Source organism: Sphaerodactylus townsendi, linkage group LG05 (genome assembly GCF_021028975.2).
Source record: "Sphaerodactylus townsendi isolate TG3544 linkage group LG05, MPM_Stown_v2.3, whole genome shotgun sequence".
NCBI classification, from domain to species: domain Eukaryota; kingdom Metazoa; phylum Chordata; class Lepidosauria; order Squamata; family Sphaerodactylidae; genus Sphaerodactylus; species Sphaerodactylus townsendi.
This window is the reverse complement of record NC_059429.1, coordinates 84,219,448-84,243,346: the sequence shown is the minus strand read 5'-3', so window position 1 is coordinate 84,243,346 and position 23,899 is coordinate 84,219,448. Positions and strand designations below refer to the sequence as shown.

Genomic DNA, 23,899 nt, shown 5'->3' with positions numbered 1-23,899 from the left:
CCAATTACAAATCCATCTAATGGTAGCATTGTCAAGCCTGTATTTTACTAGCTTGCTTGCAAGAATATCATGGGGCACCTTGTCAAAGACCTTACTGAAATCAAGGTACGTTACATCCACAGCATTCCCTTCATTTACCACGATTGTTACTGTATCAAAAAAAAGAGGATTAGTATGGCGTGACTTGTTTTTGAGAAATTCATGCTGATTTTTACTGATCACGGGATTCACTTCTAAGTGCTTACAGGCTGTTTGTTTAATGATTTGCTCTAGTTTTTTTCTGGCACATTGTAGCTGCATCAGGCTGATCGCAAGCATTACTTGTTTGGGACTCCTTTTTTTCCCCTTCTTTTGGTGAGAGTCTCAGTATTTCAAAGTCCCTCATCCAGTCTTCTGGAACTTCTCCTGTTCTGCAGGAATTCTCAAAGATTATTGCCACTGGCCCTGAGATAACTTCTGCCAGTTCTTTTAATTCCCTTGGATATAGTTCAAATCCTTGGATATAGTTCAAGTCCCTGAAGACTTGAATTCTTTCAGAGTAGCCAGGCATTCCAGCACTACTTCTTTATCTATTCTGTGCTGGATTTTTTTAACTGCATCATCTTCTCCATTTTCCCCAGGTTGAGCACTATTTTTCTTTTGGGAGAAGACCAAGAAGAAGAAGACATTGAGTAGTTTTGCCTTTTCTCCATCCCCTGTTTAGCATTTCGCCATTTTTTCCACACAGTGATCCTACCATTTCCTTGTTCTTCCTTTTGCTACAGACATTACCAAAAAAACCCCTTTTTATTGTTTTTAACTTCTCTTGCAAGCCTGCGCTCATTCTGCACTTTAGTTTTTCTGACTTTCTTCGGATGTGTGCTGTCCATTTGTTTGAATTCTTCTTTAGTGTTCCTCTTTTTTTTCCATTTTTTGTACATGTCCCTTTTAAATCTTAGCTCAGTTGAAAGTTCTTTAGATATCCATCCCAATTTCTTTAGATGCCTCCCATTTTTCCTCATCATTGGAACTATTTGAAATTGTGCCTTCAATATCTCACTTTTAAGAGACTCCCATTCCTCATACACTCCTTTCTCTTGTGGTATTCTTAACCACAGGATCATGCCCAGTAGTTCCCTATAGTTACAGAAATCAGCTTTCTTAAAGACTAGAATGTGTGTCTGACTAAGCCTGCCTTTCTCTTTCCGCTGTATAACAAACTTTCGGAGAACATGGTCACTCCCACCTAAGGATCCTACCCAATGGTGGGATTCAGCAGGTTCACACCACTCCAGCAGAACCAGTTGTTAAAATGGTGCTTGTAAAAAACCAGTTGTTAAATTATTTGAATCCCACCACTGATCCCACCCTTTACAGATCATAAACCAGATCATCACTGTTGGTTAGGATCAGATCTAAAATAGCTGGGCCCCTTCTTGTCAGAGGGGTAGTTGGGCCATACTGCGCCCGGTGCGCACTGTGCATTTTATCCCCCCCCCCCCCACACACACACACACACACACACTTACCTTAGTTCAGTGTTTCTGGAGTGCAGACTGGAAAAAGCGGTTCGTCTCTACCTTGAGAGCCAGGGTTGACTCTCCAGAACTACACTTCCCATGAGACCTGGGGGCTCGCAAGGTCTCCTGGGAAGTGTAGTTCCCACCAGGCTGTTTTCAGCCTCAAGTGAACAGGCTGGTTTTTCCAGCCTGCACTTTTAGTCTAAATTAAGGTAAGTGTGGGGGGAGCACCACAGGGGGTAATTTTCCACACACACCCCAGGCATGCACCCAGTGCAATGTGCTCTGTGTTTCTTCCACCTTCTGGACAATGAAACTATCAGAAAGGGAAGGGTAGAATTTGTTGGACTTTATAGTTTTGGCAGAATTTGACTTCCAACAAATATCAAGATAACTGAAATCTCTCATAACTATTCCATTTCTTCTTTCTGGAAGTTTGGTCATTTGTTCCAAGAAGGTGTCATCCAAGCCTTCAGTCTGGATTGAGAATCAGTAATAGACTCCCACAAAGATATCACTGTTGTTTGTCTCATGCTTAATTTTCACCTAGATGCATTCAATCTGGGATCTAGGAGTTAAATCATGAATTTCCTCACAGGTATAATCATCCCTGACATATAGTGCTACTTCTCCTCATTTCCTTGTAGGTCTATTTCTCTGAAATAGGTTATACTCCTCAATTATTACATTCCAATCGTGAGACTCATCCCAACAGGTTTTGGTGATGCCTGTTATATCATATTTGCTTTACTGTGTTGAGTTCAAGTTTGTTTTTTTCCCATGCTTTGTGCATTTTTGTAGAGACATCTAAGACCATGAATCATCTTCCCTAGCTGCTTTTTTCAGGGGGGTTTTCTCTCCTACCGGAGTCTGCCTCCTCGTTGTGCCACGCATTTTTTAGGTGCGCATGGCGTATACAACGCCAACACACACACCCCTGGACCATTCACATGAACGGTCCTGGTAGGGGCAGGGAAGACAGTGCAGCGCTGAACAACGTACCTTCCCTGCGACCTTCTGCCGCGTCGCCCAGGCCAGGGGACATGCCCAGAGGTGGGATCCAGCAGGTTCTCACCAGTTCCCAAGAGTGGGTTACTAATTGGGTGTAAATCGGGTGTGCCGAGAGGGGGTTACTAATTGGGTCTGCTTTTCTGTTAGAAATTCCATTAGGTCCAAAAATCATAAAGTCCTGTTGTTTACTATGTGGCTGGTTAGCGAAGGTAGGAAACGGGATAATTCTCCCTGTTGAGCAGTTTAAAAACATGTTTTAGAAATATGGTAAAGTTCCTTGTTTAAGGAAAGTATCCTTCTTTTGATTTCTAGAAACAAAATTAAGTATTTGAAAGTATTAAGTATTTGACATGCAGTCAATTAGAGGAGAAGTAGTTGTTTCTTGCTGGCAGGTATTGACACAGGGACTCTGCATATAATGAGTTTAAATTCATGGGACAGCAGAAAGACAACCAGCTGTAGGAAATTATTAGGAAAATTTTTTTTTTTTTACAGTAAGAGTTTTTACAGTAACAGAGAAATTATTAATGCCCCGCCACGGATGCCCAGCCACGCCCCCTCCATGCCCCGCCCAGTCCCATTGGCACTACTGTTTGAATCCCAACATGGAAATCTGTTACTAAAAATTTTGGATCCCACCACTGGACACCCCCCCCCCCTGCCCTGCGCGACAGCTCTGGAGTCGCCGGAAGGTTGCAGGGAAGGTACGTCGTTCAGGAAAGGCAGGGGGGAACGGCCGCAGCTGGAAGCCACTGTTTCCAGAAAATCTCTCTCGGGAAGCAAGGTTGGGAAACAGCGGGGGGGGGAGCGAGGGCGGCGCTGCTGCGATGCAGCTGTGCCCCCCATGCGAACAGGTCCCTAGGGATGGCGTTCTTGCCGTCCCTAGGGCGCTGTTATTGGCCCGTGCGGAAAGGGCCTCGGGTTCTTGAACTATTTGCTCAGTTGCCTCTATAACATTTGGACTATTGTCCAGCACTGTCCAGCACTGAATAAACTCCTGCCCTCAAGAATACTGTCTCCCTCCCTCACATAACTCAGTTTAATGCCTTAGTGATTAAGTTTGTATGCCTGATGTTTCTACCAACTACTGTGAGGTGCAACCCATCCCTTGCCAGAAGTCATCATCATGAAACTGCAGACCATGGTTCAAGAAGCCAAAACATTCTCAGCAGTTCCACCTGCAAAGCCAGTTATTCATCTCCATTATTCTTCTCTCCCTTCCTGAGCAGTGTCTGTCAACTGGGGGACAGAAGAGGTGACAACCTGTGCATCAAGGTCTTTCAGCTTCCTACCCAGAGCCTCATAAACCCTTGTGATATCCTGAAAGCTATGTCTAACAGTTTCATTGGTTCCCACATGGATCAAAAGGAAGGCTTGACAAGTCTTGTCAGCCTCTCTGCTACATCATGGATTTTCACCCCATTGTCAGATGTGATAAGCCATGCAGGTGCGAGGAACATGTCCAGGTTTCTTACTCCGCTCTGTTGTCTTTGTTCCAAGTCATATAATGTAAATCACTTGGTCATTGCAGTATAAGGGAGATGGACCATTTAGCCTTTTAGGAAACATTCCTACTTCTGCCAAGACATGAGGGAAGGGGAATCTTAAGTCAATGTCATCAGCAAGTCTACCTAGATTGAGTAGCTGACATAATTGGCCCTGGCCTCTCACCCCATGTGGGATTTCCTGATAAAGTGGGATTGTACCTGCAATCAGTGTGCTCTGCAAAGCCTTATAACAGGATTTCAGGGTCACCCGGTCGTCTCCTGGACTGGAGAGTTGGGGGCTGTGAGCTGTATGAAGCTGGCTATGAAGCCTGGATGTGCTGGGCTGGTAACTATTGAAAAAAACCTTACCATTTGTTTGCTTTTGCTGTGTGTAAGACAAGGTCTCCTGTTGAGACTATTTAAGTGAGTTCTGTCTAAATTCTTGCATTCTGCATAATAAACTTTTCACCAGCATTTAATTGCTCTTTTGTGGTTTCAATACAAATTCAGTGGATCACTTGGGTTTCACACTACTGGTTAAGCAATTAAGTCTACCATACAGGGCTGTTTGACTGCTTTGTTTCAACTTTGGGGCAGGGTTGGAGTTTTGGTTACGAGGAGTTTCCCTTGGTTAGAGGAACTTCTTGACAAAAATCATTCCTTCTGAAAATGCTAACTTTCCATGTGGCTTTTGCTTGGGGGAATATTTAAACTAAGTAAACCTTCACAGTATTTTAAACTCTCCAAGGGTTCTGCCAGAGCCAAATATGTCAACACAATGGCTGATTCACACAATACTCTTCTCACAGTACCGCATGAAGTGGATTTGTACCAAGTCAACCCATTTGTCTATCAAGGTCAGCAGTGTCTACTCCAACTGGCAGCAGCCTTCCAAATCTCAAACTGAGGTCTTTCTCAATACCTACTCTCTGATCTCCTTAACTGGAGATGCTAGAGATTGAATGTAGGATCTTCTGCAAGCAAAGCAGATGCAGAACCATTCCTACATGTGTAAGCACCGAGAAGTGGGCACCTGTACATTCATCATATATGTTGGGTTATATAAAGTTCATATAATCAAAGGCTATCTCCATGTCAGAATTGCTATAAGGAATCATTTGTGTAACTTAGGCTATCTGGAAAAGAAAACAGTATTAAGATTCTATCTTGCTTTTTACTGTATTGACATTCTGATAGAGGTTTCAGATGGAATGGCAAGCCTGACACCAGCAAGCACTGACCAAGGCCCTTTCTGTGCAATAACACCATGGCATGGGATCCAGTGGATACAGAGTTCTTTCTTTCAGACACTATCTTACATTGAGAAGCGACTTGGCTGCACTGGATAACTCACAGATTTAAATGCAGAACTTAAATGCTGTTGGATATTTTTGGAACAACATTATTAGTCCTTTTGACTTCATAATCCTAGATTCAAGAAAGAATAGTTTAGCATTACATATATGTTTTCAAAACAGAAACCTGGGGAAAACATCTTTGACTGAATCCTGCAATAGTCTGGAAGCAGATGTTCTCCTAAATCAGAGTATATGTCAATACAGGACCTCATATTCCAGATAATTATATTTGTAATCATTTGCATCTCCTATCCATTTCACTTCCCCTCTTGGACACACACCTTGATGTGGTGAGGGGAACTGTGTTTGTCAGCAAAGCTCAAAGCAATGCTATAGGGAATTTAGACTTTGTCAAGTGAAATTTAAAGCACACTTAGGCAAGATCAACACAGAAAGATCAACATTAATTGGACAAAATAAAAAAAGATGGAAACAATACACTGAAGAACTGTACAAAAGAGATGGGATAATAGATTCTTTCTAAGAAGAATCTTTTGAAGAACCTACACTTTTAGAAAGTGAAGTAAAAGCTGCACTAAGAGCAATTAGGAGGAACAAATCACCAGGAGTAAGTGGGATATCAATAGAGTTATATGCCAACAATGCCCCACAGATTGAAAACTCTTTCATCTACATTTTAATTCCTAAAACATCAAAGATTACAGCAACTATCAGACCACCACATTAACTTCAGAAGCAAGTAAAGGGATGCTCAAAATTGAACAGCAAAGACTTACTTTATATGGAATGAGAAATGCCAGATGTTCAAGCTGGGTTTAGAAAAGGAAGATGCACAAAAGATCACATTTTAAATTTAAGGTACTTACTGGAGCATAAAAAAGAATTTCAGAAGAAAATCAGCTTGTGTTTCATAGATTACAGCAAAGATTTTGACTGTGTGGATAATGGAAAGGCATGGTTGGTTTTGAAAGAAATGGAGGTGTCACAATGTCTGATTGCTTTGATGCACAATCTGCACTCTGAACAAGAAGCTACTGTTAGGATAGAATAAGGAACACTTCATAAATTTGTGCATCATCCTTTTACTCCAATAAAAGTTCTGACTGAATGACTGATAGAATATGGAGAAACAGAATTGTTTCCAGTTGGCAAAGATGTCAGACGAGGATGTTTTTTATTCCCATCTCTTCAATCTGTTTGCAGAACATATCATAAGGAAAGCTGGACTGGATTTAAATGAAGGTGGAGTGAAAATTAGTGAAAGAAATATTAACAGTAAAGACTTGGAATGAGTTCTGATGATGAAGAAGAGGAGTTTGGATTTATACCCTGCCTTTCTGTCCTGTAAGGAGACTCAAGGTGGCTTACAAACTCCTTTCCATTGTTCCTTCTACAACAGGCACCTTGTGAGGTAGATAAGACTGAGAGAATTCTGAATGTGAATAGCCCAAGGTCAGCCAGTAGGAATGTAGGAGTGGGGAAATAAATCCAGTTCACCAGGTAAGAGCCTGCTGCTCATGTGGAGGAGTAGGAAATCAAACCTGGTTCTCCAGATTAGAGTCCACTACTCTTAACTACTCTCACTAGGCGGAAGGTTAAAGAAGAAAGTGCCAAAGCAAGAGTACTGTTGAACATCTAGAACACAAAAGTAGTGATTACTGGGGATTTGTACAACTTTAAGGTTGACAGTGAAGAGATGGAAATTGTTCAAGATTTTCTGTTCCTCGGCTGCATCATCAGCCAAAAGGGAGATGGCAACCACAAAATTAGAAGGAAACTGAGAATGAGAAGGGCACCTGTGAAGGAGGTATAAAAGATTCTTAAGTTTAAGGATCTTTCACTGATTATCTTGATCAAGATAATCCATACCATAGTATTCCCCTTTACTATGTATGGGTGTGAAAGTTGGACAATGAAGAAAGCTGACAGGAAGAAAGTTGAATCGTTTGAAATGTAGTGTTAGAGAAGATACCAAAGACTGCCAAAAAGACAAATAAATGGGTTCTAGATAATATCAAGAATGAATATTCCCTATAAGCTAAAATGACTAAACCGATGCTATCATATTTTGGTCACACTATGAGAAGACAAGCATCACCAGAAAAGACAATAATACTGGTAAAGGTTGAAGGCAGCAGGAAAAGAAGACCAAACATGAGATGGATTGACTCAATCAAGGTAGCCATGACCCTTGTAACGGACTTGCCCCACCCTGAACGGCTGGTGTGAAACAGGCCTGCTTAAAGAGGCCTGGGTGACAGTAAAAGTAAGGCAGCAGGCCCTAATTTAAATAAAAGCAAGGTGATTGGTCGATGGAAGGCACTGTTTGCCCCTGGCCAATGTAAGGGGGCGCTAAAACGCTGCTAGATAAACAGAAAGACAGAGAGAACCTGTCAGACAGTTCTTTGTTTGGAGTTCCAGAAGAGCCCAACAGTTTGCCTGTTCAGCTTGAGAGCAGAGTCCTGTGGAGTGAAGCGTCTCTCACTCTGTCTCTGGTGTAAAGGAATTCTGGTCCAGCTCAGATAGCTGGCAGGATTCTAGTGACTCTCCTTCTCAAGCAAAGGAAGCTTGTGAGAGGAAGGAAGGCGCTGGCTTTTTGGTGCAGAGCGAAGCGCTGGCCAGAGGCTTGTCAGTAGACACTGACCAGACCTAGGAGTCTGTCCAGCCCCTGTACATCACCAGTCTTGGGAAGGCCCGATCCAGTGGCAGTGAGGCCAGTTTGGGAGCAGTGTGAGAGAGGGAGGCTTTGTATGCCAGAATCTCACAGGGCATAGACTGGGTGTGTGTGTGTGTGTGTGTGTGTGTATTCAGTGGGTTGTGGATCAGAAAGGACTAGTGTCCGTCTGTGAGGAAAAGCAAAGTGTATAAAAGCATAATCATTCCTGAAGAGACACCTGTGTGTGTCTGTGTGTGTGTGTGCGTGAAACCTAAATAATATCTGAAGCTCTGTAACTTTTAAGTGAAAATAACTCTCTGAAACCAACTTTTGTTTTCAAAATAAATTTAATTCATTGTGTTCAAGTTACCCTCATGCCAGCCTACATTTGTGTGTGAGAGGTTGAAGAGTGCCTGTCTGAGAGACTAGAATCCCAGCCAATTTTGAGTTCCCTCCATTTTCTTGTATATATGGACTCCAGCGACATTCCCCCCCGGTGACCAAGAGCGAATGTGAGGTGGGATCCTTTATACATTTGGCAGCCAGCAGCAGTTTTGGTATTCCTAGTTCCTTCCCTTTAATGGTGGCAGCAGAGTAAAAAGAAGATCCCTGAACACTAGCCTGGGATATTTTGGGTGGCAAAGGAAACCCCACTGGTCAGTTTAGTGGGAACCTTGATTGTAGGCTACCCGTCCTGTTACAATTGGTGGCTAGCGGTGGGTTAATATCTCTCCCTAGCCCGGGATATAAGGGTCGCCATTACAGTCCTCAGTTTACAAGAGCTAAGCAAGGCTGCTAAAAATAGGACATTTGGAAGGTTATTCATTCATAGGGTCACTATTAGTCCGAAGCAATTTGATGGCAATTGACACTCACACAAACCAGTTTCATAGTAATTTATTTCACATGTTTATTTCACATAACATTTTAAGAATCTGTGAGTGAACTTAAAATTCAAGTACTCTAACGGGTTCACCACCTGTATTATAAAAGCAACAAATGCATGAAGTTAATCCTCTACTTATAAATGGCTTTTGAGTTTCAGTTCTTCACTCAAAATCATCATGGAAGTTTTTAATCAGCCCTCATTGAAATCTATAGCAAACAGCCCTTTCCTTCAAAATTTCACAAATTAGGCTGTGAACATTTCCACATGCCAAGGCTAGTTGAATCCAACATGAGCTGTGGCTAAACAAAGAACTTCAAACTGTAACCCATCAGAAGTTGGCACAATGAATGCTAGCATCAGCATGACAGGTACATAAATGTTCTTTGGTCCCCTCTCCTTCAAAATTCTCTTGCAGATAAAGTTATCTACAGCTTTTCTCTCCACTAATGTTAAACAAAGGTATATTTTGAAACCCGCATTTATACAGCAATACAAATACTGATAAAATTGCTAAAAACACAATAGCCACTATTACCTCTTAGAACACACACATTCCCAAACTGGCTCTTATCTTGAGGATATTCCTTTAGCAGTGTTATTTAGATCCACTGAATGAGAGAAAATGGCACATTACAAAGGTGAGATGGAAATATCCATTTATTTATCCATTACCTACCAATTAGGTTTGTTTAAATAACCTGTGTGGTTATCTTTACTGATAAGGAACCAAGCAGTAAAAGAAGAAAGCTCACTCTATAAAAGACAGTGGCAGATTATGGAGCAGTGGTACACGAATTAACCATGGCCAAGCTGATCTTCCTTACAGGTAAGACTATACTTACTACTTGATATTTGTGTATAATATTATTGGAATATGAACTATATAACACCATTCTTAAGCACTCTGTTGATGGGATAATAGACAGTGCAGTTCCCTAGAATCCCAAGGGATTTTTGAAGAACATCAGAATAAAAAGGACATGTGACATGAAGTTGCAAAGTTAAATCCAGCAAAGATGGCGGTCTTGTGACTGGGTCGAGGAGACCCAAGGTGATGGTCACCTCCCAGTTCTTGATGGGACGCAATTAACACCTCTGGCAACCATCAGGAGTTTGGGTATGATGTAGAACATCTAGAAACTGAGGCAAAGATTGTAATGTAAAATGAACTTAGATCCCAAAAAATGTAGAACACTGAATGTGTTTACTCAGTAGGTACATCCATTATACCTTCGATTTTCTTGCATGAAAGCTCAAGAAATTATCATCCAATGTAAAACACATTAGGCTCAAAATTTATTTGAATGCATTTGTGTCTCTAATGCATGTGCTCCTTTTTATTTCAAAGGATTATTCTTTTATTTTATTCATAGGTTTGGTGCTTTTGCTGAATGCTCAGCTGGGTAAGTAATGGGTGGGAATATAAGCAATGGATTCAGTGGATGAACTTGGGCATCTTCTATGCCAACATAGAGCTACCTCAGGAGAATAAAAATAACTAAAATAACTACACCTTATGATATTGTATATTTGCCTTTTCCAAAGAGAGTACAAAAATTAAGATGATTATTTTAAGATATTTCCTTCTCTAGCTGTGGAGAGGTACTTTATAGAATTGTTAGGGGGTTGCCCCGTTGCATCTTTACAAGCCCTACAGTTGCAGTCTTCCACCTTTACTGCACAGAGTTATTTTAAAATTCTGATCCTCCCAAGATTACTATGCACAGCCTATGCAGAACAGATGCAGTATTTCACCATCCAAAGTTGCTGATCAGTATCTACATTATATCTCTGCAGAATTCAATCATTCAGCAGCTCAGACTCCATTCTGACTGTACGGGTATGCGCAAAATGCACTTGAGGCAAGTCTCCACACGGTTGTGCTGAAGAGGGTATCGACTGCTTGAAAGCAACGATAGTGGCGTACTGCTACAAAATGTGGGACCCAGAGGCCCACGGAACTCCCTGTCCCCCCACTCCCCCTGCTGACTCTTCTGCTGTCACTGCCCCCAGGCCCGAGGCTGCATTCTGCATATGCTCAATGTGCCTATGGCTTGCTCCAAGGTGTGCTGGGCAGGCAGGCAGGCAAACAAACAAGCAGCCTCACCCCACCAGCTTACACTTTGGGTCACCTCATCCTACCAGACCTCACCTGCTGCTGGGGCTTCCTTTGTTGATGGGCTGTGGGGCCAAAAAAGCAACCAGGTGGCCACCTTCTTCTCCTCTTCAGCTGGGGAAGCACAGGCGTGATAGGGTGCACACCTTTGGAAAGTCCCCTGAAAGTCTGGGCGAGAGGAGCTGGTGAGGGGGTCAGAAGCATGCCCTGGGGAGAAGGCTTTTTTGTGGCAGCGGGGGGAAGTTCAGTCAGACGTGAACGCAGGGGGAAGTGTAGCCAAAATGTACCCCTTACATGACCCAGGCTGATGCTGGGTCAAATGACCCCCCGTCCCCCTAGATACGCCACTGTTTAGCACACAATTCAGTTCACACTCAGTCACTGTACCACCATTAGATCTATACTGAGCAGTCTTGTACTGTGGTTGGGGCTACTAAAACTGTGGATTTAAGTTGCAAACTGAACCCATGTTAAAGGGATCACCACAAATCGGCTCTGCCAAATGACAAACTCTGCAGGAATCACAAACCTATCACTGAACTGCCTAAGAGTAGCCAAGTAAAACTTGGTTGTTCATATTCAAAGAAAATGTATTTTCATGGACCAGTTCTGTGTTCAGAGATAATGAACCTTGTTAAAGGTCTCCGTACTCAGAAGACTACAGATCCCAATGACATCCTGGCAGAATTTATTCTTAATAATATGACCTTGTGAGTGCCTTTTTTGGCTAACATTTTTACCTAAGTAAATTTGTGGTCCCCCCAAAAGGCATTCCAGCATAATTGTTCCTATCTATGAAGCTGGAGATAAGGGTAACACTCAGAATTTCCAACCTATTAGTTTTTTGTCAACAGGTGGTAAGATCTATGCCTTACATGTCCCAACTGAGGCTAAAATGGATTGAACCATGACTTAACAAATGGACCATGTTTTCTTGAGCAACTTTAGCGCCAAAGGTTCAGTTCTTCTTAGAAGACTCTGCCTCTCTACATGCTCATTTTGTTGCTTGATTTTTAGAGGCTGCAGAGAAGAATCAAAGGAGGTGGTTTTACATATGGGTCTTATTTAAGTTTTATGGTTTTGTTGTTCAAGACCTCAGACTAAGAACAGGGGATTTGAAAGAAGGGACCACTGTAGTTTATGACATCAAATCTACTATCTCAATCTCTCTCTTGGATGTAGGCTTTTCCTACCAGCTGACATGCTACTTCACCAACTGGGCCCAATACAGACCAGGCCTTGGGAAATTCAAGCCTGACAACATCGACCCATGCCTGCAAAATCTACCCAACCTGATCTGGCGCGCATTTGCTGGCAGCGAAGAACAACATATCGTCACCATTGAATGGAAATAGGATATTCCCTTTACCAATCTTTCAATGGACTGAAGAACCAGTAAGTAGCTTAATGTTAAGACATTGCTGGCTTATCTTATTACAATTTTGATTAGATGTTGGTTCACCAGAGGCACTCTGAAAATGTTAAGGTTTCATGCTGGTATCCTGAAATTACACATGGAAGGAAGCAACCATGGATCCTTCCAATGTTTTGAAGTCAAAAGAAAGTAATTGCAGCATACACACAATAAAGAGAGAGCATAGAATTTCTTCATGTACAGAGTCCCTACTGCATTTGTGTTCTACATCCAAAGACAGCAGCTGAGCTACATGATTTTTATGAAAGATCAGATTGCAACACTGACATATAAGTGGATAAGACAGTAGAAACTGTATGCAACAGAAACCCTGAGATTCTGATCCAACATAAACCTCCGTCAAATCTGTGCTTTGCCAGTAGCAGCCTAAAATCTCTCAGTTGACATCTCTAATATGCAGTGTATAGCTTGGCTGATTCAACAATATAGAAGCTTTTAAAAGCAAAACAGATACGCGGCGGAGAGCATGTCTGCGCAATTCCCCTTCTGACTCAGGAAAGTAGCTATTATGACAAAAGATGCTTACCAAGCACAGAATTGTGCTGAACTTCTCCTCATTGTCTCCTCACAGGAATTCCCAACTGAAGACTCTCTTGGCTATTGGAGGTTGGAATTTTGGAACTGCACCGTAAGCCCTAATCCATTTTTTTTTTGTATGGTGAAATTCTTCCTTCTGGGAATTGGCTTACGGACTTGAGCTTTCTAGGGGTTTAGATATTTGGCAACAGTCCACAAGGCCTCTGCTATACATATTAGAACTGTGTTCAGAATTTTTGGGGCTGAGTCCTTTGACTCTTTTTAAATTAAGTCTGACATTTTTTTTCTTTGTGATATATTCAACAAAGGCCGTTTCCCCACTCACCTTTTGTTGCGTGGTACTTGCGGCAAATAATCTGAGGGCCTGCTGCATTCCCCACTACCCCAGCGGCGACAACGCAGCGACCTCGATTCTGCCACTCTCCTTTCTCCTTTGCGCACATCATTTCTGTTGCTGGATGGCCGAGCACCTTTTTGAAAACCCCGCACCGAGCACGGGGGCGCGCGGGGGAGTGGGGAAGCCCGGAGGGTGACTCCGGGTTTAAGTTTCCCGCCGTTGCTGATGACGTAGATCCATCTGTCCAATTAGACAACGGCGGGGTGTGCACGCAGCCTGGGTTTTCTTTAAAAAAAATTTAATGCTAAAAATCCACATCTCCACATCGTTTTGAGTGCTCAAATTTGAGTGCTCAAAACGGTGCTCAAAACAGTGGATTCCTTGGCAAAGCGAGGAGCCGTGGATTTGTCCTTCAGAACATTGAAAAAAATCCCGCCCCAGAGCAGCCCAGCAGCCAATCAGGATAGCCCCCGAGTGGATCGCGGGGAGTCCTGTGTAGAGGCTGCATGGCTGCAGCATTCATTTGAACAAGGGGGCAGAAGCTGCAGTGGAGACCATGAGCCAGTGCTCAAAAGGTCCTGCAGCAAAGGAAATTGCAGCATATCGTCCACCATTTTGTAAGTGGGGAAACGGCCATCAAGATACGTTCTATAATAGAGGGGAGTAAATTATGGCTATCAGAACTGCTTCTAAATTTCCTCTTCTTTTGTTCTTGACTAGATTTACAGCAATGGTTTCCACTTCTCAGACTCGCCAGACTTTTATCACCTCAGTAATCAAATTCCTACGTCAGTATGAATTTGATGGGCTGGATTTCGACTGGGAGTACCCAGGTTCCCGAGGCAGCACTGCTCAGGATAAGTCCCTCTTTACTGTTCTAGTTAAGGTAAAGTAGCATCATAATTTCATTTTAACAAGTGGCAACATTTATGATTAGCTAAATCCAGAGTAATGTTGCTTAGCTGGTGAAACACTTGCAGTACCTCTTAAAACCCGTCATTAATATGAATCAACTACATTATTTATCTATGGATCTTTTGATTTGTGGATTCTCCTGCAAATGATCAGCTCTTCTGAAAGTTCATTAATGAAAAAAATTAAGCTGGTCAATTTTAAAAAATCACCAATAGAGAGAAAAAAACTTATTGGATAGGATGTCAAAATCTCCACTAGTTTACCTGTGCCCAGCAGGTATTTAGCTTTGTATTTCACAAACAACATTCCCTCTTCCCTTTGCAGGCTTTTAAAAGCACCTTCTTAAAATGCATAGATGTCTGCTGCATGAAGTTAAATATTCTCCCAGGCATCCGTTATGGACTTCAACAAGTCTTTCATCATAAAATCTGACAATGCCTCATAATATTTCAAATGTATATTTTGGAATATGATTCATAGATATTAAAATAACTGAGGTTTCCTTGTGGATTTGCATTAGGAAGAAATCTGAACTCCAGCACTTGGATACTGGAAAATATGGGCAGATTTACTACTGTCAGATATTAGAAATTTCTTGTTCACTTGTTTAGCAGGAGGAAAATGTTCAGCTGTATAGAAATAATATTCTTCAACACTGCTTCCATTTTATAGGAAATGCGGGAGGCCTTTGAGCAGGAGGCCAGTCAGACAAACCAGCCCAGGCTCATGGTCACTGCTGCTGTGGCTGCTGGACTTTCCAACATTGAATCAGGCTATCAGATTCCTGAGCTCGGCCAGTGAGTATTACAATATTAGATAGGCTGATGAGTGCCCACAGGTAGATGCTTACAGCTATAGTTCAAGCAGCCTTTTTGTTCTAGCAGTAGACTGTGGGACTTCCTGCGTGACATGCTCTGGGGAGAACTGGTGCGGAAGCTGATGCTGTAGGGAAGAAAGGAAAGGACTGGCAACGGGCAGTGTTGAGGGGTAGCTGACATTAGAGAAGGAATCAAAAAACGAAATATGAGTTGGGCTGGTGAAAAACAAGGTTTGCTAAAAGCTAGAAAGGGGCACTTTAATGACAAAGATCTCATTATCAGGCATGGCAGAGCAGCAAAGATGGTTGAGTTTGACCTGCCTATTGCAAACTTCCCCAATAGCTGGACCTTCTCAGTGTCTGGATATTTTAGGGAGAGGACAGCTAAATACACAGAACAAAAAGAGAGAAGGAAAAGATGAGGTATTGTAAAACCACACCCTGTAGAACCAGAAAATCTTGCAAAGAGTCTCTCCTGAGAGTTTTAATAGGTAGCATTACCTGATGTGTAAGAAGTATTAGACTAGCCAAGGACATTACACATCTCACTGTAACACATTGGTTCATTGGAAAGGTGCAGCCTTCCATTGGTGCATTTACCCTTTCTGGGGCACTTACCCTGGTGGAAAAGGCAGACACACTGGTGGCCGCCTGCCCCTCAGCCCTGTCACCACAAAACTCAAAAGTCTGGGCCATGGCGTGGCTGCACTGGTATCCCAATTGGATGCCAGCATGCGGGGTCAGTAGATTGGGGTTTTCCCAGGGATGGAACCAACATTAGTTGACTTCATCCCTGGGAACACCCCAGCCTGCAAACACACACCCCTCCATACTGGCATCCTGGGATTTAGGGCTGGGAGCACAGCGTCCTGGCCTTTGAACTTACTGTAAGTCCTATGGAGGGCTTTCAGGTAGCAGGAGGGTTTGCATGTTTTGCTCCCCAAACCACTGGAAAGTCCTCTTGGAGGTGGTGGGGAGATGCCACAACAGTGCCACATCCCTCACTCAAGGGCTTTAGATGGGGCTGCCCAACTACATGCTACAAATAAACTATTTATACCACTGTTATGATGGTTAGTCCAACAGTATAGAAAACTAGTAGTCATACAAAAACTGAATGCCATCGTGGTAACTCTTCTCCTCCAGGTATCTAGACTACTTCCATGTGATGACCTATGACTTCCATGGCTCCTGGGAAGGATACACTGGAGAAAACAGTCCCCTGTATAAAGGACCTGCTGACACTGGAAGCAACATCTACTTCAATGTTGTAAGTATATTTTGAAAATCTGGTCACTTACAGTTTAGCAAAATTTGCCTCAACAAAGCAGATCAAACTGATCCAAGAACTCCTGATAAAATAATTAATTAGCACAAGTCAATAAAACTTTCATCCACATTTCTTTGGAAAAACTCTATTTTTTTTCCTTATAGGACTATGCCATGAACTACTGGAAGAACAGTGGTGCCCCAGCAGAGAAGCTCATTGTTGGATTCCCAACTTATGGACACACATTTGTGCTCAGCAACCCATCCAACACTGCTGTTGGTGCTCCAACTTCTGGGCCAGGGCCTGCTGGACCATACACAAGACAGTCTGGGTTCTGGGCTTACTATGAGGTATGTGTAACATAGCTTTTCTGTATAGTCAAAAACAGATATAATCATCATGTGGCAAGAATTTAACCTTCCAGTAAAATCTATGGGAATTGTCCTTCATGTGATAATGATATACCACAGTTGGAATGTCCTGCATAGCTATGGCCTTTTGTCCACTAATGTTGCAAAATTGTGTCCAGGCTCCATCCTTCAGAATTCAGGAAAGGGCTCACATAGTTGAATGTTCCTCTGTACTAAAAAATAAACTACTTATACAGAAGGAGATGGGCAGCTATTTTATGTGAAGGCAGGTAGGTTTATGTATGAAACATGCAAACCCACCACATTTAGTCTAAAATGGTACAACCTAGACACATATAATTTTAGTAAGAGCTAAGTCTCCAACTCTATTTGAAAACTATTCACTGAACCAGACAGCGATTGTAGGCAGATATGTTGGTCCACAGAAAAATCCGAATGCAACAAATTATAACATCAATTTTAGTAGAACCAACAAAAAATATTACAAAACAGTGTGCAAGTTTCTGAGTTCTTCACAATGTTCATCAGTTGTTAAGTTGCGGGGGGGAGAAAAGGGGGGAAAGAATTATCAGGTCATCATGGAAAATCTTGCAGAGATTATCAGGCGAGGTGGTACTGGATACTGGCAGGTTTTAAGTTGCACAAAAAGTCAGGTAAGGATGAAGAAGGGGAGGGGGGGAAATGGAGAATATGAAAGCCATTGGTTAACTGAATGTTTCTCAAGCAAGAAATGGAACAGACAGGACCTCAACAGGATAAGACTAGAAGAAAAATGTAGAGCAGTGATGGCAAACCTATGGCACGAGTGCCAGAGGTGGTGCACCCAGAGCTCCTTTCAGGCAAGCACGCGATAGGGTTCACTGGCGCGGGCTGGGCAGGCACCCCCCCACAAACACACACATCTAGGCTGGCTTGGGCCACTGGGCACGACGCCCCGCAGAGAGCAGGGAGGACTTGACTGGCAGGTCTGGTGCCTGTGCTCTGGATGGCTGCTGCCCGGGGGGTGGGGGAGGGCAGAAGCAGAGGAGGCGGAAATGCTAGAGAAGTGCAGAGCAATGTGAGCGGGACTTGCTGGAGGATAGAGCAGGCTGGCCCCTGCTTGAGCGGGTGGGGCGGAGGCAGAGGGGTGGGGTGGGGTGGGATGGAGGCACTGGAGCAGCGCAGGGCAGAGCGGCTGGTGCACGCAGGACTAAAACCTCAGTATTCAGGTTAAATTGCTGAGTTCGCACTTTGCAATAAATAAGTGGGTTTTGGGTTGCAATTTGGGCACTCGGTCTCGAAAAGGTTCGCCATCACTGATGTAGAGGTTCTCAAATTAAAAAAACAGAGATTAATTTAGATGATGCATTGAGAATTGTTCACCAAAGTATTTCAACAGCGCAGACTGATCTTCTCACCTCTGTGCTTCTTTGTTCTCCCTTCTCTTTCTTAGCCATTCTTTTTTTCTACTCTTTCCTTTCATTCCTCACAAGAATTCAAATTGTTTAGAGAGGAAAAGTAGAAAACTTCATCTTATCTAGTGTTAATTGTTGATCAGATTCATAGTGCTATGTTTAAAACATAAAGCACTGCAATTTTAAAGCAATTACTATGCAATGAAATAAGCTATTTCTACAAAATTTCATGCCATTAATCTCCATGGCATCATAAAATCAAACAGCGCCAAATATTCTTTTCACCATGGTTTCTCTTCTAGAATACTATTTCCTGAAATGCAGTGATATCAAACTTGTCAAGTAATTACATCATATTAGCAGGGGGGTAAAATGCCCTCAAGTCACAACCGACTTATGACAACCCCAGCAAGGGGCTTTCAGGGCAAGTGAGAAGCAGAGGTGGTTTGTCATTGCCTTCCTCTGCAGAATCTTCTTTAGAGGTCTCCTTTCCAAGTATGGACCCTTATACCATGCCACTTTCCCTCCCCACTTAGTATTTCACACTAAATTATTTTAATTCTATTTCCCTGCATCCCCTATTTCCTACTGAATGTTATAATTCTGTTTAAGGTATTAGCCCTTTCAGAATTTGGGCTTTCTAGTCCTCCCAGAAGAGAAATACTGGCTCACCATATGCTCTTAGTGTGCTTATTCATATTAGAGCAAAGACAACAGGAGAGATGGGGCACCATCAGAATCTTCTGGCAGAGCCTAAGAATCATGCTTTAAAAAAGTAGTAAGAACTTGGATATAAACTCTGAGGAATTCAGATCCTGGTATGTTTGTTACTGAAAAACAAATGTTTTAGTTTTGACCAGCAATCCTAAGCAGAGTTATAACCTGCTAAACTCATTGAGATCAGTGATTGAAAATGTGCATCTTTCCTCTTCCAGATCTGCACCTTCCTGAAGAATGGAGCCACTCAAGCTTGGGATGCGCCTCAGGATGTCCCATATGCTTACCAAGGCAACGAGTGGCTTGGGTATGACAATATCAAGAGTTTCAACATCAAGGTACAACTGGACCCAGTTTTATAAGCACATGTATTCATTTGGATGCATCAGAATCTCTCCATTACTGTAGGCTTCAGACTGATTTTTAAAAAACGTTCTTTCCTGAAAGGCTCAATGGTTGACGCAGAACAATTTTGGAGGTGCTATGGTATGGGCAATTGATCTGGATGATTTCACTGGAACTTTCTGCAATCAAGGCAAATTCCCCTTGATCACCACTCTGAAGAATGCCCTTGGACTGCAAAGTAGTAGTAAGTAGTAGCAATAAAGAGCATTTTCCAAATGTAGGTGGACATTTACATATTCCAAGACTTGTTATGATTTGTTAAAACCCAAACATAGGCCCATTCCACACGGGCCATTTAGACCGGCCAGTAAAAACAGCATTGTGGGGGAGATCGTCGCAAAGCTGCCACTGCTGCAGAACGGAGGCGTTTTCCCCCCACAACAGCATTTTCTCTTTGTCTAATGGGCTAAATCTCTTTGAAAATGATGGTTTCGGGTGCCAAGTTTAACGCACATCATGTGGAAGCTGGCAGCCGCTATCCGCTCTCTGTGTGCCCTTTTACCTCCCGCCAGCTCTGGTCACTCCAACTCCAGAGGCGTCTCTATGGCCACAGGGGCATGTCCCCTGGCCTCCACAGAGCAACAGGAGCCAGCAGGAGGTAAAAGGGCACCAGGAGCGGCACGGCCCATGCAGAGGGTGCGCTGCCAGCCGCTGGGCCAGCAGGACCATTCATGTGAGTGGCCCAGGGGGGCACACCGGCATAGACTGTGCCAATGCACCCCTGCTCGCGTGGCCTGTGTGGAAAGGGCCATAGCCACAGCAGTTCTAGAAGAAGCAACCTTAAAAGAAACACAAATATGTTAATAGTGTCATCCACATTAGAAAGTATATAAAAAAGAACTATGCTGGATCAGGCTATAGATCCATTTAGTCCACAACATATTTCATACACTGAACACTTCTCACAGAATTTTCTGATTTCTCAATAAATTGCTGAGATTTTCTATGGTAGAGTGACTAGAATATTAAATTTGGATAGGAAAGCCCACATTGAATGTTTTATGTGACCCAGGATACTCACTGAATGACTCTGATCAAGCAATTCTTTCTCAACTTCACAGGATTTGTATGGAGACAACTGTGTTAAAAATTATAAACCACTTCGCATATTATAAAAATTATAAACCACTTCACATATTAACTAGCAAATAATTCTACTTAGATTATTCTTCAGGTTATTCTAAAAAATATCATTCTTTTATAGGTTTTGATGATCTGTAGCATAGGCCATGTTCTTTAGGCAGCAAGCCTTTTACATTACTTGCTAGCACTTCATGAACCTGGTCTCTTATTCAGGTACTAGCCTAAACCTATTTAGCTTCAAAATGATTCCTATGACATGTGCATTCAGGCCATAGTCTTTGTAGATGTTTAATTTCATCCTTTTTTATGAGGATGTTGACATTTTTATGGTTCTATCTTTGACTTTTATCAAGCTGTCATATTTCAGTGGCTTTTGAGGTCATTTTTATCATTAATGTTTTAAACTTTTGCATAACTTTTACAACTTTTAAAATAGAGAGGCTGCATATACATTTCATTAACAACAAAAGAACAAGTAATTAGGTTGAGGGGGATAATAAATGAGTGCACTGCAATTTGTGTGAAATTAATTACGTGATGCTCTTTCACCCGCAGGTCAGGCCCTCCGTACCTGTTCCTTCCTCCAACCGAAGTGGGTGGAGGGGTATGTGCGGTGGAAGTCTTTTGGCGGTGCGGCAGCAGTTCCAGGCAGCAGTTCTGGTGGAGGCGGCAGCTCTGGTGGCAGCGGATTTTGTGCTGGCAAAGCTAATGGTCTATACCCTGTGGCCAGCAACAAAAATGCTTTCTGGCACTGTCAGAATGGAGTCACTTATGAGCAATATTGCCAAACAGGTCTGGTCTTTGATCCAAGCTGCAGCTGCTACAAAATCCAAGTATAAATTTCTGATTCTCCAAACTCCCCATAAGCCAGATTTAAAGTGTAATTCTCTTCAGGTGTAGGTGTTCACATGACAACACATTAAAAATAAAAGTCTGGTAAGAGGATAAACTTCGGAAAGTGCCCGTGAGTATATACTCATTCCATATTAGTTGTTTCTTTAAACTTCAGACAAACTTTTCATTCTGCGTTTGAGTACATCAAAATTGGCTACCTGTGTCACGAAAAGGCTTTCGAGCCAAGTGAGAAGCAGAGGTGGTTTGCCATTACCTTCCCCTGCAGAGTGTTCCTTGGTGGTCTCCCTTCCAAGTACTGACTCTACTTAGCTTTTGAGATCTTACAAGATTGGGCTATACCATGCTGCCTTTCCTCCCAAAGAGAGTATGGAAGGGCAAATTTGGGAATTACAACTCTAGAGGTCTCAGCTGAAATGACAGCATACTTGTGCTAAACCAGGTAGGAAACCACTTGTTCCAGATAGCTGACACCCTACATTAGATAAACAAAGGATTATTCATGCATTTTACCTGTGGAGACTGTGATTCCCCCTATATAGCATCACCAGAAAATTCATGTGCTGTGCCATGGGAAAAATTCCATGATGTTCCAACAACTATCCATCATCGCCAACATGTTCTTCTTTCAGTATCGTACAACGTTAAATCCCCACTGCTACTACTATTCTAATATTCACTGGGGTTTTTAGAGGACCTTAGGTTAGTTTGGCTATAAACTCACCTGGTGTTTAATGGTATCCTTTCAAGTGTACTGATGCACTGGTTGAAGACCTGTGTTCTAGAGAACCAAATTATAGTGGTCCCTTCTTGGATTCTTTCTAATAAACCAAGTATGTCCTATAACAACCACTAAAACACTACACTATTCAAATAAACTGAACCAGGCTGAGCTTTAAAAGTTTGCAGAGTTTAGACCAGGGGTAGGGAACCTGCGGCTCTCCAGATGTTCAGGAACTACAATTCCCATCAGCCTCTGTCAGCATGGCCAATTGGCCATGCTGGTAGGGGCTGATGGGAATTGTAGTTCCTGAACATCTGGAGAGCCGCAGGTTCCCTACCCCTGGTTTAGACAGAAACCTGCACTGTTTTAGGAAAGTGATGCATCACAATCAAAAGATTCTGAAGTGACAGTTCTGCAGCCTCTGTGATGTCAGGCTTGGAATGCACAATGACCTAGAAAAAATGAGTTGCTGTTCTTATTAATACTATCCCATGAACCGCCAACATGTGTACTATGTCCTATGAGTTTTGGAAAGGTAAGCATGTTAAAACCTGTTAGTCATCAGAATTTATGTATCATTCAGCTTTTCATCTGAAGAATTTCAAAACAGGTCATTGTCAGATCAATCTACAAGGCAACATCCATCTGGGTACCAACAGTGTGCTAGGTGCTGCAGATAATACAGAGGTAACAAAGTACTTGGCCACAAGGATTACAATCCAAGACAGGAGTAAAAGAGATTGACAAATTATTTGCTGCCGTAGACTCAGATGCCAACAGAAGTGCAAGTAAAATAAAGTCAAACTTGTGTGGTTTGGGACGGGCTTCCCTGAAGGGAGATTTGGCTCTTTTTTATGTGGGAAGGGCGTCTGCAAGCAAAATGGCTGTAGAGGTCACCATTAATCCTGAGGATCATCAAGGAAGGGAAGTTAAAGAGGCAGTAAATGTGAAGGAACAGAGCAATAGCTAAGATATAGAAGTGGCAGTAATTCTTATCGGGTACTGAAGGAATGCCTACACATATATCTGTATTGGTGGTGGCATCATTCTCTCCTGCCATCACTAACACAGGAGCTAAAGTCACACCACTGGCTTGTTTTCTGCAACAGGAAAAGGAATTTTACAGGCATGGAGAAACCAGTGTACTTCCCCTAAAGACCAATCTGTGTTTAAGCAAACAGACAAGTGCAGGTACTTTAGACATTAAGTAAATAACTGATAAAAACCTGGCTCAGTTGTGTTCTGGTTCACATAACACTTTGTAATGACTGCTGAAAAAAATGTGAGAAAATGAGGAATGAGATGTTCAAGAATTGCATAAAGAAACTCCTTAGTTGCATGTTTAAAGATAAAACAGGCATTCCCCTCCTTTCCTAATTTTAAATGATGTGATTTGCACTAAAACTGTTGACCTAAAAATAGAAAGAGCAAAAGACAGGCTTTTGCATGCTATCCCCTTTATAAAGTGATCCTGAGTCAGTCACACACTCTTACAACATAATCCAGTAGGAGGAAGGGCAAAGACAGTTGTGGAGGTGGTGGAATCCTATGCCGGCAGATTTGCCCTCCCCACCAGAGGGGCTAATCCATTGGCAGGCTGCTACTGTGGCCTCGTGACATGCCGCATTAACCCCCCTGTTCTGGACGCATGGCTGGGAGTGAAGCCAACATTAACCAGCTTCCAACCCAGCATTGCCTCCCAGGATGCCCGAGTATGGATTTATGTGACCCTTTTGGGTGGAGTAAACTCATTGAGTCCAATGGAGGGCTTTTCAGCAGCAGGGAGGCTTTTTTGTTTTTTGCCTCCCCAAGGTGTCAAAAATCCCTCTGGAGGTGGCAGGTTGGCAGTGCAGCAGTGCCATCCCTGGCCATCCCAGGGCTCTGGATTATGCTGCCCATCTAATTCACCTCTCAGGGTAATTATGAGGATAAAATGGAAACTGGGAGAATGTTGTGCACCACTGCAGGTCACCATTAGAGAGAAAATGGAAAATAAAATAAATAAATACGTATGGGATCTTATGGAAATGGTTTACATTTGACTGAGTAGTGTCTATTTAACTAT

The 23,899-nt window shown here is 42.6% G+C and overlaps 1 protein-coding gene across 1 annotated transcript; it reads left to right on the top strand.

Moving 5' to 3' along the window:
- Positions 1–9,662: 9,662 nt before the first annotated feature.
- Positions 9,663–21,097, top strand: LOC125433373 (acidic mammalian chitinase-like). The gene is given in 12 exon segments (XM_048497874.1): positions 9,663–9,687; positions 10,235–10,264; positions 12,160–12,329; positions 12,332–12,372; positions 12,984–13,040; positions 14,007–14,172; positions 14,874–14,998; positions 16,165–16,288; positions 16,453–16,638; positions 18,989–19,108; positions 19,218–19,359; positions 20,814–21,097. Coding segments are annotated over 12 exon segments (1,470 nt in total).
- Positions 21,098–23,899: the final 2,802 nt, after the last annotated feature.